Source organism: Erinaceus europaeus, chromosome 12, assembly GCF_950295315.1.
Source record: "Erinaceus europaeus chromosome 12, mEriEur2.1, whole genome shotgun sequence".
NCBI classification, from domain to species: domain Eukaryota; kingdom Metazoa; phylum Chordata; class Mammalia; order Eulipotyphla; family Erinaceidae; genus Erinaceus; species Erinaceus europaeus.
Genome location: NC_080173.1, coordinates 81,987,238 through 82,000,255, shown reverse-complemented (window position 1 = coordinate 82,000,255; position 13,018 = coordinate 81,987,238). Strand labels below are relative to the sequence as shown.

The window sequence follows — 13,018 nt, the reverse complement described above, 5'->3', positions numbered from 1 at the left end:
AGATGTGGAATGGCCTTGATAGCTACCAAAGCAGTGTCCCCTCCCCTAGTGGGCCCTTTCCTATCCTGGAGCTTCTGCTAGAATGAGGAAGGGAAACTTGCCCTGTGGTCCTGGAGGGGCCTCCCTGGAGGGAGTGTCAGAAGATGGAGCCCCAAGAAGATCTTCCAAGAAGCAGTAAGAGGAATGGAGACTGGGGACCAGAAAATCAGAGGCCTCCCTTGAGGAAGTGAATGGGCCGGGTGTATCAGCAAGGCTTTAGGATTATAAACTGCCCAGCTCAGCTTCTAGGCATCAGTGTTGGAGTGTTCTGTTGTCAAGGGGTGGGACTGGTGAGTCACCAGGCTGTCTGCTGGATGGGGGCCTGGGCTGATCCCTCCCAGTGCTGCTGGGCTGCCAGTGTTCTGCCTGTGTCTGTCTGTCCTGACTCCAGGCTATCAAGGACTTCCTGCTTCCAGGGCAGATGTCACTGTGCATTTCATGGGCGGGGATCCCGAGGTCTAGAGGGCTGGTGGGCAGCAGGGCAGGAGGTGTCTTTGGAGTTCCTTCAGCTTTTTAAAAAAATTTTTTTTATTGTATTTATTTATTGGGTAGAGACAGCCAGAAATCAAGAGGGAAGGGGGTGATAGAGAGGGAGAGAGACAGAGATACACCTGCAACCCTGCTTCACCACTCAGAAAGCTTTCCCCCTGCAGGTGGGGACCGGGGGCTTGAACTTGGGTCCTTGCACACAATATGCGCTTAACCAGGTGCACCACCATCTGGCCCCCCTTCAGCTTTTTTGTTTTGTAAATATTTATTGCTTGGTAGGACAGAGAGAAATTGAGAAAGGGGAGATTGAGAAAGAGATACCTGCAGCATTGCTTCACCACTCGTGAGGTTTCCTTCCTGTAGGTGAGGTTCTGGAGCTTGAACCTGGGTCCTTGCTCATGGCAATGTGTGCGCTCAACCAGGTGTACCACCCCGCCCATCCTCCCATCCTTCAGCTTATAGGGACAGACCGGAGGCATCTGGTTGAGGAGAGGAGACTAGAAGCCTGGCTGCCTTGCTCTGTGGGCAAAGCCTTCTCTGCTCTTCCCTCAGCTTCCCCATACAGTGGCCCTGAGGACTCCCTGACTGTGATGATGGAGGGGGGCCCAGCTGTCTGCTGCCAGGACCCTCGGGCAGAGTTGGTGGAGCGAGTGGCAGCCATCGATGTGACCCGCTTGGAGGAGGTGGATGATGGCCCTGAGCCTGCCAGGAATGGTGTTGACCCTCCACCTCGGGCCAGAGCTGCCTCCATGATCCCCGACAGCACTTTAAGACCCGTCCCAGCTCGGCCTACCCTCTCAACCAGGAAGTTCTCCCTACAGGAGCGACCAGTGGGGAGCTGCCTAAAGGCCCAAGCTGGACCTTACGCCACTGGGCCTGCCAGCCACATCTCTCCACGGACCTGGCGGAGGCCTACCATCGAATCCCACCGTGTGGCCATTTCAGATGCAGAGGTGGGTGGGACAGGGTTGGGGGTGGTCACTGCTTGTGAGGGTCCCTCCCAGATATGTACATGTATTTATATAGGGCTTATCACTCACTGTTCCTGATGGCACTTTTCTTTTCCTCCCTTCCTTTCTTTCTCTCTTTTTTTTAGTAAGACAGAAATTGAGAGTGAAGGGAGAATAGGAACACACACACACACACACACACACACACACACACACACACACACACACACACACACTGTTTCACCATTTGGGAAGCTTGCCCCAACACATAGGTAAGTGACGGGTTTGAACCTGGCTCCTTATTCATGGTAACGTGCACTCAAAGCCGAGCACCCAAAATATTTCTACTAATTGAGAGGGAGGGAGGGAGGGAGGGAGAGAGAGAGAGAGAGATAGAGGGAGGGAGAGAGAGAGAGAGAGAGAGACACCACTCTGGCGCACATGCCAGGGATTGAACCTGAGATTTTTGGTTTGTGAAACATGAGCTCTACCCACTGAGCCACTCCCTGCCCTGGGATACCCACGAGCTTTTCAATAGTACTCATGAAAACTTCCTGCCACTAGCTATTCCTTGGCTTCTCAAACTCCAGAGCTGAAGGGCTCACGACTTTACCTCTTCCTACCCAGGGGAACTCCCATCTGCCTCCTGTCTGTCTCTCCATCTCTACCCGCCAGTCCAGGTGGAAGAAATAAGACCTGCCTTTGTCCCTGAGAATTGGAGATCTGGAAATAGTGTCCTCCTGCCCTATCTCTCCCCTGCCCCCAGCCCTGGCCCCCCAATCTTCCCATTCTTGAGCCCCCCACCTCTAATCCTGCCTCCTGGAGTCTGCTCTGACTCAGAAGCCAGGCTGCATGATCGCTTCCAGCCTCTGAGCTTCCACTGTCCTTGTCACTGAGATCTGGAAGTAAAGCCAAGTTCTGAGCTGTCTTCAGGCATCTGAAGCCAGGCTCTTTGGGCCTGAGCCAGGCTCTCAGACACTAGTCCACCAGCAGGCTCTTCCCTTTCTCACCCATGTCACCTAGACCTCCTCGTTCAGCTGCCTTTGGAAGTGCTTGCTCAGAGGGTCCTCGCAGATGAGGGTCTCCCAGGCCCCATTATCCAGCCAGGAGTCAGTGTATTTTCACACCACTCCCTGAGGAGCCTTGTCACGGCTTGGCATATATGAGTGCACACAGCACCCAAGGCTTTTTCTCGTTGCTTCCACTGACCTCTACACCACTGAGTCTTCTCATCCACGCTCCAAAGGTTATTGAAAGGACAGGGGAGATAACATAGTAGTTGTGCAAAAAGACTTTTATGTCTGAGGCACCAAAGGTGTCAGGCTCCGTTCTTAGCACCACCATAAGCCAGAGCTGAGCAATGCTTTGGTAAAATAAGTAATAGTAGGTGCCGGGTGGTGGTGCACCTGGTTAAGCACATGTATTACAGTGTGCAAGGACCCAGGTTCGAGCCCCCAGGCCCTACCTGCAGGGGGAAAGCTTTGCAAGTGGTGAAGCAGTGCTGCAGGTCTCTCTCTCTCTCTCTCTATCACCCACTTCTCTCTTGATTTTTGGCTGTCTCTATCCAATAAATAAAGATTAAAAAATTGAAAAGAAAAGTAATAGTAACAAACTTTAAGATCTGGGAGTGTGGGATTAGGGGGCAGGATTGGGCCCTAGCAGGGTTCTAAGATAGGAGCTTTGTTGGCCTTGGATCAAGCCTTACCAGATGCTCCTTCACACACGGTCCACCTCTTGTTCCCCCAGGACTGTGTGCAGCTGAACCAATATAAACTTCAGAGTGAGATCGGCAAGGTAGGACTAGGGTAGATGGGGCGGTGGGGCTTCTCTTGGGGCTGTGTGGAGCCGACTTGTCAGAACACCACATTCTCTTCTGGAATAATCCCTTCTCATCTGGGAGATGTAAGGCAGAGCCAGAAAGACTTCTTCCTCAGAGGGAGGGAGGGAGGTTGGTTTTGCCTTCTGCTAGAAATTTCCTGGGGCTGGGGTAACAGATGACTCCCCATTCCTGACTCTTCAGAGTTTTTAGTGGAAGATAAGAAGGGACTGGAAGGTGGGGAGAAGCTGGGTTGATCAAAGCCGAGACAGTCACCAGAGCACGAGTCCCTTCCCTGTCCTTCTGAAATGTATGCTACTGAGGTGGGGTGAGGGGAGGAGGGAGATGGAATGCAAGAGGACAGGGCTGGGTCTGTTGGGATGCCTCTCTCCTGGGGAAGATTGCCCAGCTTGGTGGGACTGACCAGTGCTTATTTTCAGGGTGCCTACGGTGTGGTGAGGTTGGCCTACAACGAAAGTGAAGATAGGCACTATGTGAGTTGGGAAAGGAGGGCAGCATTGCCCAACCAAGCCCTGGAAGCCTGGTTGGGGGGGAGGTGGCAGAAACTGGGGAGACAGAGGAAAAGACTGTCTCTACAGGAAGTGAGCTCCCTGTCTCTGAGGGTATGCAAAGGGAGTGCGCCTGGTGAGCCTGGGGATACTAAGCAAGCAGCCTTGGATGCCTCTGAGAGTAGAGCTCCAGGGAGGCCTGTGGGTGAGCGGGAGTTGGGCCACCTCCTAACCTAGCTGAACCACACCCTGGAAAGCCTTCTGGGCAGGTGGCAGGTGGCAGGTACCCAGTCTGCCTCTCAGGCCTTAGTCTGCTTGTACCCAGCCCATTCTCATTCTAGTGGCTCCACACAAGTGACCTTTCTTCCTTTTCTTTCCCCTTTTTAATATATATTTTGTTTTCACTAGTGACTTCATAGTGGTTTGATAAGATCATAAGATTATTAAAATATAGTTCATACTATACCCACCACCACAGTTCTGGTGTCCCAGCCCCAAGAATAGCCACCATAGTTCTTTTTGTTTAATTTTCTTTTCTTTCTTCCTTTCTTTTTATTTTTTGGCCTCCAGGGTTATTGCTGGGGTTCGGTGCTGGCACGCTGAATCCACAGTTGCTGGAGGCTATTTTTTCTATTTTATGCAATAGAAATTGAGTGAGGAGGGGGAGATAGAGAAGGAGAAAGAAAGACAGACACCTGCAGACCTGCTTCACTTCTCGTGTAGCGATACCCTCCTACCCCCTCTGCGGGTTTGAACGGGGGCTTGAACAGGGGTCCTTGTGCTTAGTACTATGTGTGTTTAACCAGATGTGCCACCGCCCAGACCACCACCATAGTTTTTACAGTTTTAGAGGCAGTTTGGCTACTACTGCTATTACTACTACTACTGCTATTACTGCTACTATTATAAGAATGAATGACATTTTTACTCCTTCCCCCTCAGGCAATGAAAGTTCTTTCCAAAAAGAAGTTACTGAAACAGTATGGCTTTCCACGTATGTATCTACCTGGCCCTGTGCTCTAGAGCACCTAGTGACAGAGGAGCAAGAGACCCCTGATCCTAGCTGGCTTTTGTTAGGGCTCTGTGGTGGGTGGGGTGGGGTTGTGAGGGGGACCAAGGCGTGATGGTGGGAATGTGCTTGGTGGACCTTGGAAAAAACTCGTGGGAGCTGATAATGGCAGGACCACAGAGAGGCCCAGCCTCCTGCTGCAGCTGGGGCTTAACCAACTTGCCTTCCTGGTCACAGGTCGCCCTCCACCGAGAGGTTCCCAGGCTGCTCAGGGGGGGCCAGCAAAACAGCTGCTGCCTCTGGATCGGGTGTACCAGGAGATCGCCATCCTGAAGAAGCTGGATCACCTGAACGTGGTCAAACTGATAGAGGTAGGTGGTGGCAGTGAGCAGGTGCAGCAGCGAGGGGGGCGGTTCTGAGGGTCCTCTGAGGTTGAGGCTGCCGGGTCTCTGAATGCAGGGCCAGGCTTGAGGTGGGACCTGCAGGTGTCAGTTCTGGTTGGCCTGCATGTTTTCAAGGTCCCACTGAATGTGCAGGGCTGCCCCAGAGACCAGAGATGAGCCTTCCATCACAACAGGAGGGGAACAGGGGTGCATGCTGTGTGGCGGGCCAGACTTGGGCTCAGTGACATCTGAGGCCTCATTTGTCTGGTGCCTGTACTGTCTGGGGTGGCTGCAGAGAATATTAGGGGTCCTGGGACTGGCAAGGACTGGGAGGTCTGGGGACCCCACACACATATACTCCCCAAGCCCCATCCACATGTCTACTCCTTCTGACCAGGTCCTGGATGACCCAGCGGAGGACAATCTCTATTTGGGTGAGTGACCCAGATATTTCCTAAAGCAGCTTACTTTCCCCGGGGGTGAATCTGAGGACACGCCAGGGACTTGCACACTGCCTACATGAACACACCAACCTCTGAGGGGCAGGGGGGAAATGCATGTTTCTATGCACTCGATTCCCTAGTCCAGCCCTGATGAGCAAGACTCAGAACATTCAAGTAGCTTCACAAATGTTCCCAGCCCCCACCTGCTGCCAGGTGACCCCGACGAGAGAGAGAGAAACAGAGAGGAGATGAGATAGATGCAGGAAGTAGGCTCTGTGATGTGGGTTCCCAGTCTCTGGCTGACAGTTCCTGTGCAGGTTTTATCAGTTGTAAATTGGGGATTATAATGGTGTCTACCTGGCAGGAGTAAATAAGCTATTACATGCAAGATGCATTTGTGCTGCTGCAGTGGTTTAAGTGGCCTGTGCCTGATTCAGGGATAAACCCAACAGCCCTCAGGAAATGGGGCAGAAGGAACAGTGGTTTTGGAATTAGCGGCCCAGCTCTTAGCCTCTACTCCCTCTCCTATCTACCTATCTGCTATGACTTTTAGGAAAATGTCTGCCCCTCCTCTGAGCCTCATTTTCCCACCCAACATCACACCCTGTAAAGGGAGGAGTTGTTGATGGTTCTCACCTGGCACCCACGAATCAGGTGAGGTAAATTCATAGTAGACCTCACTCTCACCCGTTCATTTGCTTTGATTCCAGGCCCCTCTCCTATCCCTTACATGTACCAGGGTGTCCCTCCCCTCTCCCATGTTCCAGAGGGGAAGGGACCTTGACAGAGCATACTTGGACAGTCTGGCTGCACCTTACCTACTTTTCTTTTCTTTTCTTTCAGTGTTTGACCTCCTGAGAAAGGGGTGAGTTCCCCATCCCATTCAGGCAGGTCAGGTCTAACCCAAGCCCTCTTTTTCATCCCTGTGTCCCTGGTCATGAGTCAGATACACTGGAAGAAAAATGAGGCCCAGGTGCTGCCCTGCAGAGCTGTGGTGGTGATGGTGGTTGGGGGGAGGGGGGTTGTATTGAGAGATAAAGAGAATAATGATTTGATGGTGGGGGTTGATAGCATAATGGCTGTGCAAAGAGACTCTCATACCTGAGGCTTAAAAGCCCCAGGTTCAGTCCCCCACGCCACCATAAGTCAGAGCTGATCAGTGCTCTGGATATATATATAATTTGAAAGGTGAGGGAGTCTGTGAGGCTGGAATAATCTGGGAGACCTCTAGAAAAGCAGATGGGTCGGGGTGGGAGCATGGGGGTGGGGTGGTGGTTGAGCACATGTTACCAGATTCAAGGACCCAGGTTCAAGGCCCTGTCTGCACTCTGGAGGGGACACCTTCATGAGTAGTGAAGCAGTGCTGCAGGTCTCTCATTCTCTCTCCCTATCTCCCCTGCTCCTTGCAGTTTCTCTCTGTCCTATCAAATAAATAAATAAATACCTAAAAAAGAAAGAAAGGGGAGTCGGGCAGTAGCTCACTGAGTTAAGTGCAGATGGCACGAAGTGCAAAGACTGGCTTAAGGATCCCGGTTCGTGCCCCCCCCCCCCCCCGCTCCCCACCTGCAGGGAAGTCACTTCACAGGCGGTGAAGCAGGTCTGCAGGTGTCTGTCTTTCTCTCCCCCATTCTGTCTTCCCCTCCTCTCTCCATTTCTCTCTGTCCTATCCAACAACAATGACAACATCAATAACAACAACTATAGTAACTACAACAACAATAAAAAGACTAGGGCAACAAAAGGGAAAATAAATAAATAAATATTTAAAGAGAGAAATAAAAAGAAAATTTGGGAGGTTTTGAGCCAGGCCTTAAAGAACTGGAAAGATTTTGGAAGCAGAATGAAGTTTTCTTCAGGTAAGGGTACAGAAGTGTCTCTCAGCTCTTAGCTGGAATCAGAGCTCTTTCAGCTGTATGAGTTCATGAATTAGGACTCAGTTTGTTTCCATTTACAGCAGGGGAAGCTGAGGTTCAGAGGGAGTAAGTGCCTGCCCTGGGCGACATCGTGATTGACCGATGAAATCTTGACTTCTAACTCCAGTCTGCCCTTTTTTTTTTTGGCCTGTTTGGGGCACTTGCAAAGCAGCAGACACAGAGCTGTAGGCCTGGGACTAGATTAGGTAGAGCAGAGGCCCCAACTAGAGGCTTTGAGGAGAGGTTGTGGCTTGTCTTCTTGCCTGGGCACTTTGCATAGATCCATTGGAGGGACGAAGGGCCAGGGAGTGGTGTCCCTCTATGACTCAGCTGCTTTTAAATTTTGGTTTTCTTTTTTTTTTTTTTTTTAAGTATTTATTTATCTATTCGTGAGAAAGACAGGAGGAGAGAAAGAACCATCCATCACTCTGGTACAAACTTGGATCAAACTTGGGACCTCATGGTTGAGAATCCAATGCTTTATCCACTGTGCCACCTCCCAGACCACAGTTTTCTTTCTTTTTACTGTGAAGCCAGAGCTATGCATGTGCAGTCCTCACTACCCCAGGATACACTTCCATTCAGATAGACACAGACAGAGAGAAACTCGACAGGACCAGAGTGTCGTCCAGTGCCATAGTACCTCCCGTGTAGTGCCAGGGCTCAAACCTGGACCAAGTACATGGTAAGCAGGATCCACTCCCTGGTGAAGTGTCTCTCAGGTCCTCCCCCACCCCAACCAATACTGATTTTTAAAGTTTTTATTTATCTTATTTTTAACCGGAGCATCACTCAGCTCTAGCTTATAATGGTGTTAGGAACCGAACCTGGAATATCAGAACCTCAGGCTTGGATGTCTTTTTTACATTACCATTATGCGATTTCCCCAGCTTTTAATTTTTTTTTAATCTTTATTTATTTGCTGGATAGAAACAGTCAGAAATTGAGAGAGAAGGAGTGATAGAGAGGGAGAGACACAGAGAGACACCTGCAGCACTGCTTCACCACTTGTGAAGCTTTCCCCCTGCAGATGGTGGCCAAGAGCTCAAACCTGGGTCTTTGCGCACTGTAACATGTGCCCTCAACCAGGTGCGCCACCACCTGGCCCCTCAGCTTTTAATTTTTTAAAAACTAAGACTTGTGTATTAACAAGAGAGAAAGGGTGAGGGGGCTAGATCATCGCTCTAGCATATTCAGAATGAATATGCTTACAACCCAGGGCTCCAGCCATGCTGCAGCCTCCAGGGCATGCAAACTTTCTTTCTTTCTTTTTTTTTTTAATGTTTATATATTTATTTCCTTTTTGTTTCCATTGTTGTTGTAGTTATTATTGTTTTTGGTGTCATCGTTTGTTGGATAGGACAGAAAGAAATGGAGAGAGGAGGGGAAGACAGAGAGGGGGAGAGAAAGATAGACACCTGCAGACCTGCTTCACCGCCTGTGAAGTGACCCCCCTGCAGGTGGGGAGCCAGGGGCTCAAACTGGGATCCTTACACCGGTCCTTGCGCTTTGCGCCACCTGCGTTTAACGCAAACTTTCTTTTTTAATGTGAGGAGGAAATTAGCTTGGGGCCTTACACATGTGTGATAACATCTGAGCAGCTTCCCTGGCCCAATTTTCTTTTTCTTTCTTTTTTTTAAAATTATTTTTTAATCTTTATTTTAATCTTTATTGGATAGAGACTGTCAGAAATCGAGAGGAAAGGGGGAAATAGAGAGGGAGAGAGACATCTGCAGCTCTGCTTCACCATGCATGAAGCTTCCCCACTAAGGCAGGGGCCAGGGGCTTGAGCCCAGATCCTTGTACATAGTAATGTGTATATTTTACCAGGTTATTCTTTCTTTCTTTTTTATTTGATATTTATTTATGTATTTATTTTTCCCTTTTGTTGCCCTTGTTGTTTTATTGTTGTAGTTATTATTGATGTTGTTGTTGTTGGATAGGACAGAGAGAAATGGAGAGAGGAGGGGAAGACAGAGAGGGGGAGAGAAAGATAGACACCTGCAGACCTGCTTCACCGCCTGTGAAGCGACTCCCCTGCAGGTGGGGAGCCGGGGGGCTCCAACCGAAATCCTTATGCTGGTCCTTGCACTTTGTGCCACCTGTGCTTAACCTGCTATGCTACTGCCCAACTCCCTTCATTCTTTTTTTTTTTTTTTAGGAGAGGGAGAGACAGAGGAGGAAGTATGGGGGGTTAGAGGGGAGGGAAGAGACATTATAATACTTCACTGCCATTCATGGAGCACCCTGACCATCCATACTGCTCCCATGTGGCTCTCTAACTCAAACCCCATGCACCACGATGTGTGCTCTCCACCCAGTGAGCTACCTACCAGCCCCTCCAAAGCTTTCTGATCTCTATTCAGAGTAAGAAATACAAGTTTTACATGGTCATCCCTGTTCGTAACTGAAACCAGTATTAGAAAACTGTATAGGGGGCCGGGCGGTGTGATACATCAGTTAAGTGCACATAGTACAAAGTGTAAGGACCCATGCAAGGATCCCGGTTCAAGCCCCCGGCTCCCCACCTGCAGGGGGATACCTCACAAGTGGTGAAGCAGGTCTGCAGGTTCTATCTTTCTCTCTCCCTCTCTATCTTCCCCTCCTCTCTCAGTTTCTCTGTCCTATCCAATGGAAGAAGAAATGGCTGCCAGGAGCAGTGGATTCATAGTACCTGCACGAGCCCCAGTGATAACCCTGGAGGCAAAATAAATAAATAAATAAATAAAGCTGTATATGTTCTTACCCTGTTTTATACTCTACTGGACTTAAAAAAAAAAAATCAGTTTTTCCATTGATTTCATGACCTATTGGTGCTACACCCATGGTTTGAAACAAAACAAAACAACAAAAAGCTACTCTGTCAGGACTCTTTGCAACTATTTGATTATGAATAATTAATTAAGTTTTTTTTTTTTTTTTAGTAGAAGGAAGATACTAGGCCAGTCAAAATCAACATAAAGCTAACTTGCAATCATGGATGATGGAAAAGGGTATTTGTGTCTGTGTGTTTTCAAATCTTTGTTAAGTAGGAGAGGCTAATAGCTTGGGCACTGGGCCCTGTTTGAACATAAGAGTACTAACCAGGGGACCCCGACGGGCCTGAATGGCCTAGGCCCTGCCCCTGCCCAGTAGTGTGCTGCCAGCCTCTGGACTGACCACTCCTCTCTCCTTCCCTCCCCTTAGGCCTGTCATGGAGGTGCCCTGTGATAAACCCTTGTCAGAGGAACAAGCTCGCCTCTACCTGCGGGACATCATCCTGGGTCTTGAGTATTGTGAGTAGGCGGGTGCTGACACCCTGGGGTGGACGGTGGCGCAGGAGGGGGCAGACTTCAGACTGAGCAGGCGCTGAACTGTTCCTGTCCGTCAACACTGATCTGCCAATCACCTTTAGCTGAGGGTGGGGTGTGGTCCTGTGGGTGGAGCCAAACCCTCCTGAACAGATTAGGACTGGTTTCTCTGTGAGTGATGCGAGATCTAGAGGGAGGATGGTAGTAGCTAGGCCTCAGTCTTGGGAATGCATGTATCCGTTCAGTCATTTCATTCCTTTCTTTGTATCTACTAAGTGCCTGCCGGCCCCTCCCACCCTAGGTGACCAAGACCTAGTAGTGACCTCAAGACTCTCACACCCTAAAAGGAGGGCCAGGAATCCTAATTAGCAGACAGCTAGTGCAGTACACTGCCTGCCTGGCAGGGGAGAGATGGGACACTAAGGTGAGCTTCTCAGAGAAGAGGCCACCTGTGGACAATGAGGCCTGCAGAATGAATAGGCGTGCACTGGCCAGGTTGGGGTTTTTGTCTTGTTTTTAATTTTGTCATCACTGGTGCTTTACTGCTGTGGGATAACTTTTGCAAACAGAGGAAGACAGAGACAGACAAAGAAGCAGAAAGAGAGAAGCAGACAGATTGGGGGGTGGGGGAGATAGACCACAGCACTGAAGCTTTCTTCAATGCAATGGGGGTGGGGTGGGGAGGCTGGGCTTGAACCTGGCTCACAAATGCAAAATAACACACTATCCAAGTGAGCTATTTTTTAAAAAAAATATCTTCACTGGGGGTTGGGCGGTAGTGCAGCGGGTTAATTGCACATGGCGCAAAGCCCAAGGACCAGTGTAAGGACCATAGTTTGAGCTCCCAGCTCCCCACCTGCAGGGGAGTAGCTTCACAGGCGGTGAAGCAGGTCTGCAGGTGTCTGTCTTTCTCCCCCCCCATCTTCCCCTCCTCTCTCCATTTCTCTCTGTCCTATCCAACAATGACGACATCAACAACAACAACAATAATAACTACAACAACAATAAAAAGACAACAAGGGCAACAAAAGGGAAAATAAATAAAATTAAAATAATTTTAAAATAAAAAAAAACATCTTCATTTATTTATTGGTAGAGACAGCCAGAAATTGAGAGGGAAGGGGGTGATAGAGAGGGAGTAAGGGATAGAGAGAGAAAGAGACCTGTAACACTGCTTCTTCACCACTTGCAAAGCTTTCCCCCTGCAGGTGAGGACAGGGGACTTGAACCCAGGTCCTTGTGCATTATAACATGCAACTCAACCAGGTGTGCCACCACCCAGCCCCCCCAAGTGAGCTCTTTTGCTCTTCCTCACTGGCCAGGTGTGAAGTAGGAGAGAGTATGAGAGAGCAGGCCAGATGGTGAGAAGCACAGAGGGCAGCGAGTGTGTCCTGACTGAGAATGAGAAGTCGAGTCTGGGTGAAGCGTAGGTGGGTGGGCGATAGTGAGAGAGGATACTGGGATTGCTGTGGGGGCTGCACTGTGAGGAGTGGAAATGCCGCCACAGCACCATCTGTAACATATCTTCTGTCGGCATCGTGAGCCCTCCAGCTTGTACTGGTAGTTGGGGAGGGTTTAATAGGATTTGCCTGCCTGCAGTTCTGCAGTGGTGGCTGCTAGGGCCACTGAGTGGAGAGGGGCCGGCTGGTTAGGGAGGAAACTTTCTGCAGCCCGAGTGACAGATGCAGCCTGGATTAAGGCAGGGGCAGTAGGGAGGAGCCCTGCAGCATGTGGGGTACCCAGCATTCAGTGGCTGACATGGGGAGAGGAGGTCCTGTAGACACCTGGGGGTCTATCCTGGGTTGGGGGGGCAGGGGTGTGTCATTTCTAGAGATGATAGAAGTGTTAGATGTCTCTGTCTTTAGAATTTAGGCTCACATCGTGACTTTTTCAGGAGTATATTCACTCTGTTTGAACAGACCCACATAGGTAGGAGCTTCGGGGGCAGAAAGCAGGTGTCAGTCTCCTTTGCACCATCCCGATACCTTGAGGGTGCTTTGTACTTTGAAGGTTGATGCTGTCTTTGTACAGCTGGGGAAACTTAACCACGGAGAAGAGAGGTCTTACCTAGCAAGTCAAGCTGGGAGATGGTGCAGTGCAGAAGTCATTGGACTCTCAAGCATGAGGTCCTGAGTTTGGTCCCTAGCACTACATGTACCAGAGCGATGCTCTGCTTT

The 13,018-nt window shown here is 50.0% G+C and overlaps 1 protein-coding gene and 1 long non-coding RNA gene across 5 annotated transcripts in view; one reads left to right on the top strand and one right to left on the bottom strand.

Annotated features, from left to right (window-relative positions):
* LOC132542034 (uncharacterized) overlaps positions 1-13,018 on the bottom strand; it is a 460,964-nt gene that overhangs the window by 368,350 nt on the left and 79,596 nt on the right. The window lies entirely within an intron of this gene.
* CAMKK1 (calcium/calmodulin dependent protein kinase kinase 1) overlaps positions 1-13,018 on the top strand; it is a 38,758-nt gene that overhangs the window by 6,883 nt on the left and 18,857 nt on the right. For 2 of the 4 annotated variants that reach the window (XM_060204176.1, XM_060204175.1), the window contains exons 3-10: positions 1,350-1,481; positions 3,225-3,272; positions 3,735-3,788; positions 4,746-4,797; positions 5,050-5,183; positions 5,593-5,629; positions 6,482-6,503; positions 10,738-10,826. In XM_060204176.1, the coding sequence (XP_060060159.1) occupies positions 1,350-1,481; positions 3,225-3,272; positions 3,735-3,788; positions 4,746-4,797; positions 5,050-5,183; positions 5,593-5,629; positions 6,482-6,503; positions 10,738-10,826 (568 nt within the window). Of the gene's footprint in view, positions 1-1,080; positions 1,482-3,224; positions 3,273-3,734; positions 3,789-4,745; positions 4,798-5,049; positions 5,184-5,592; positions 5,630-6,481; positions 6,504-10,737; positions 10,827-13,018 lie in introns of all 4 variants that reach the window. The other 2 variants (XM_007521044.3, XM_060204173.1) reach the window with 1 other exon arrangement.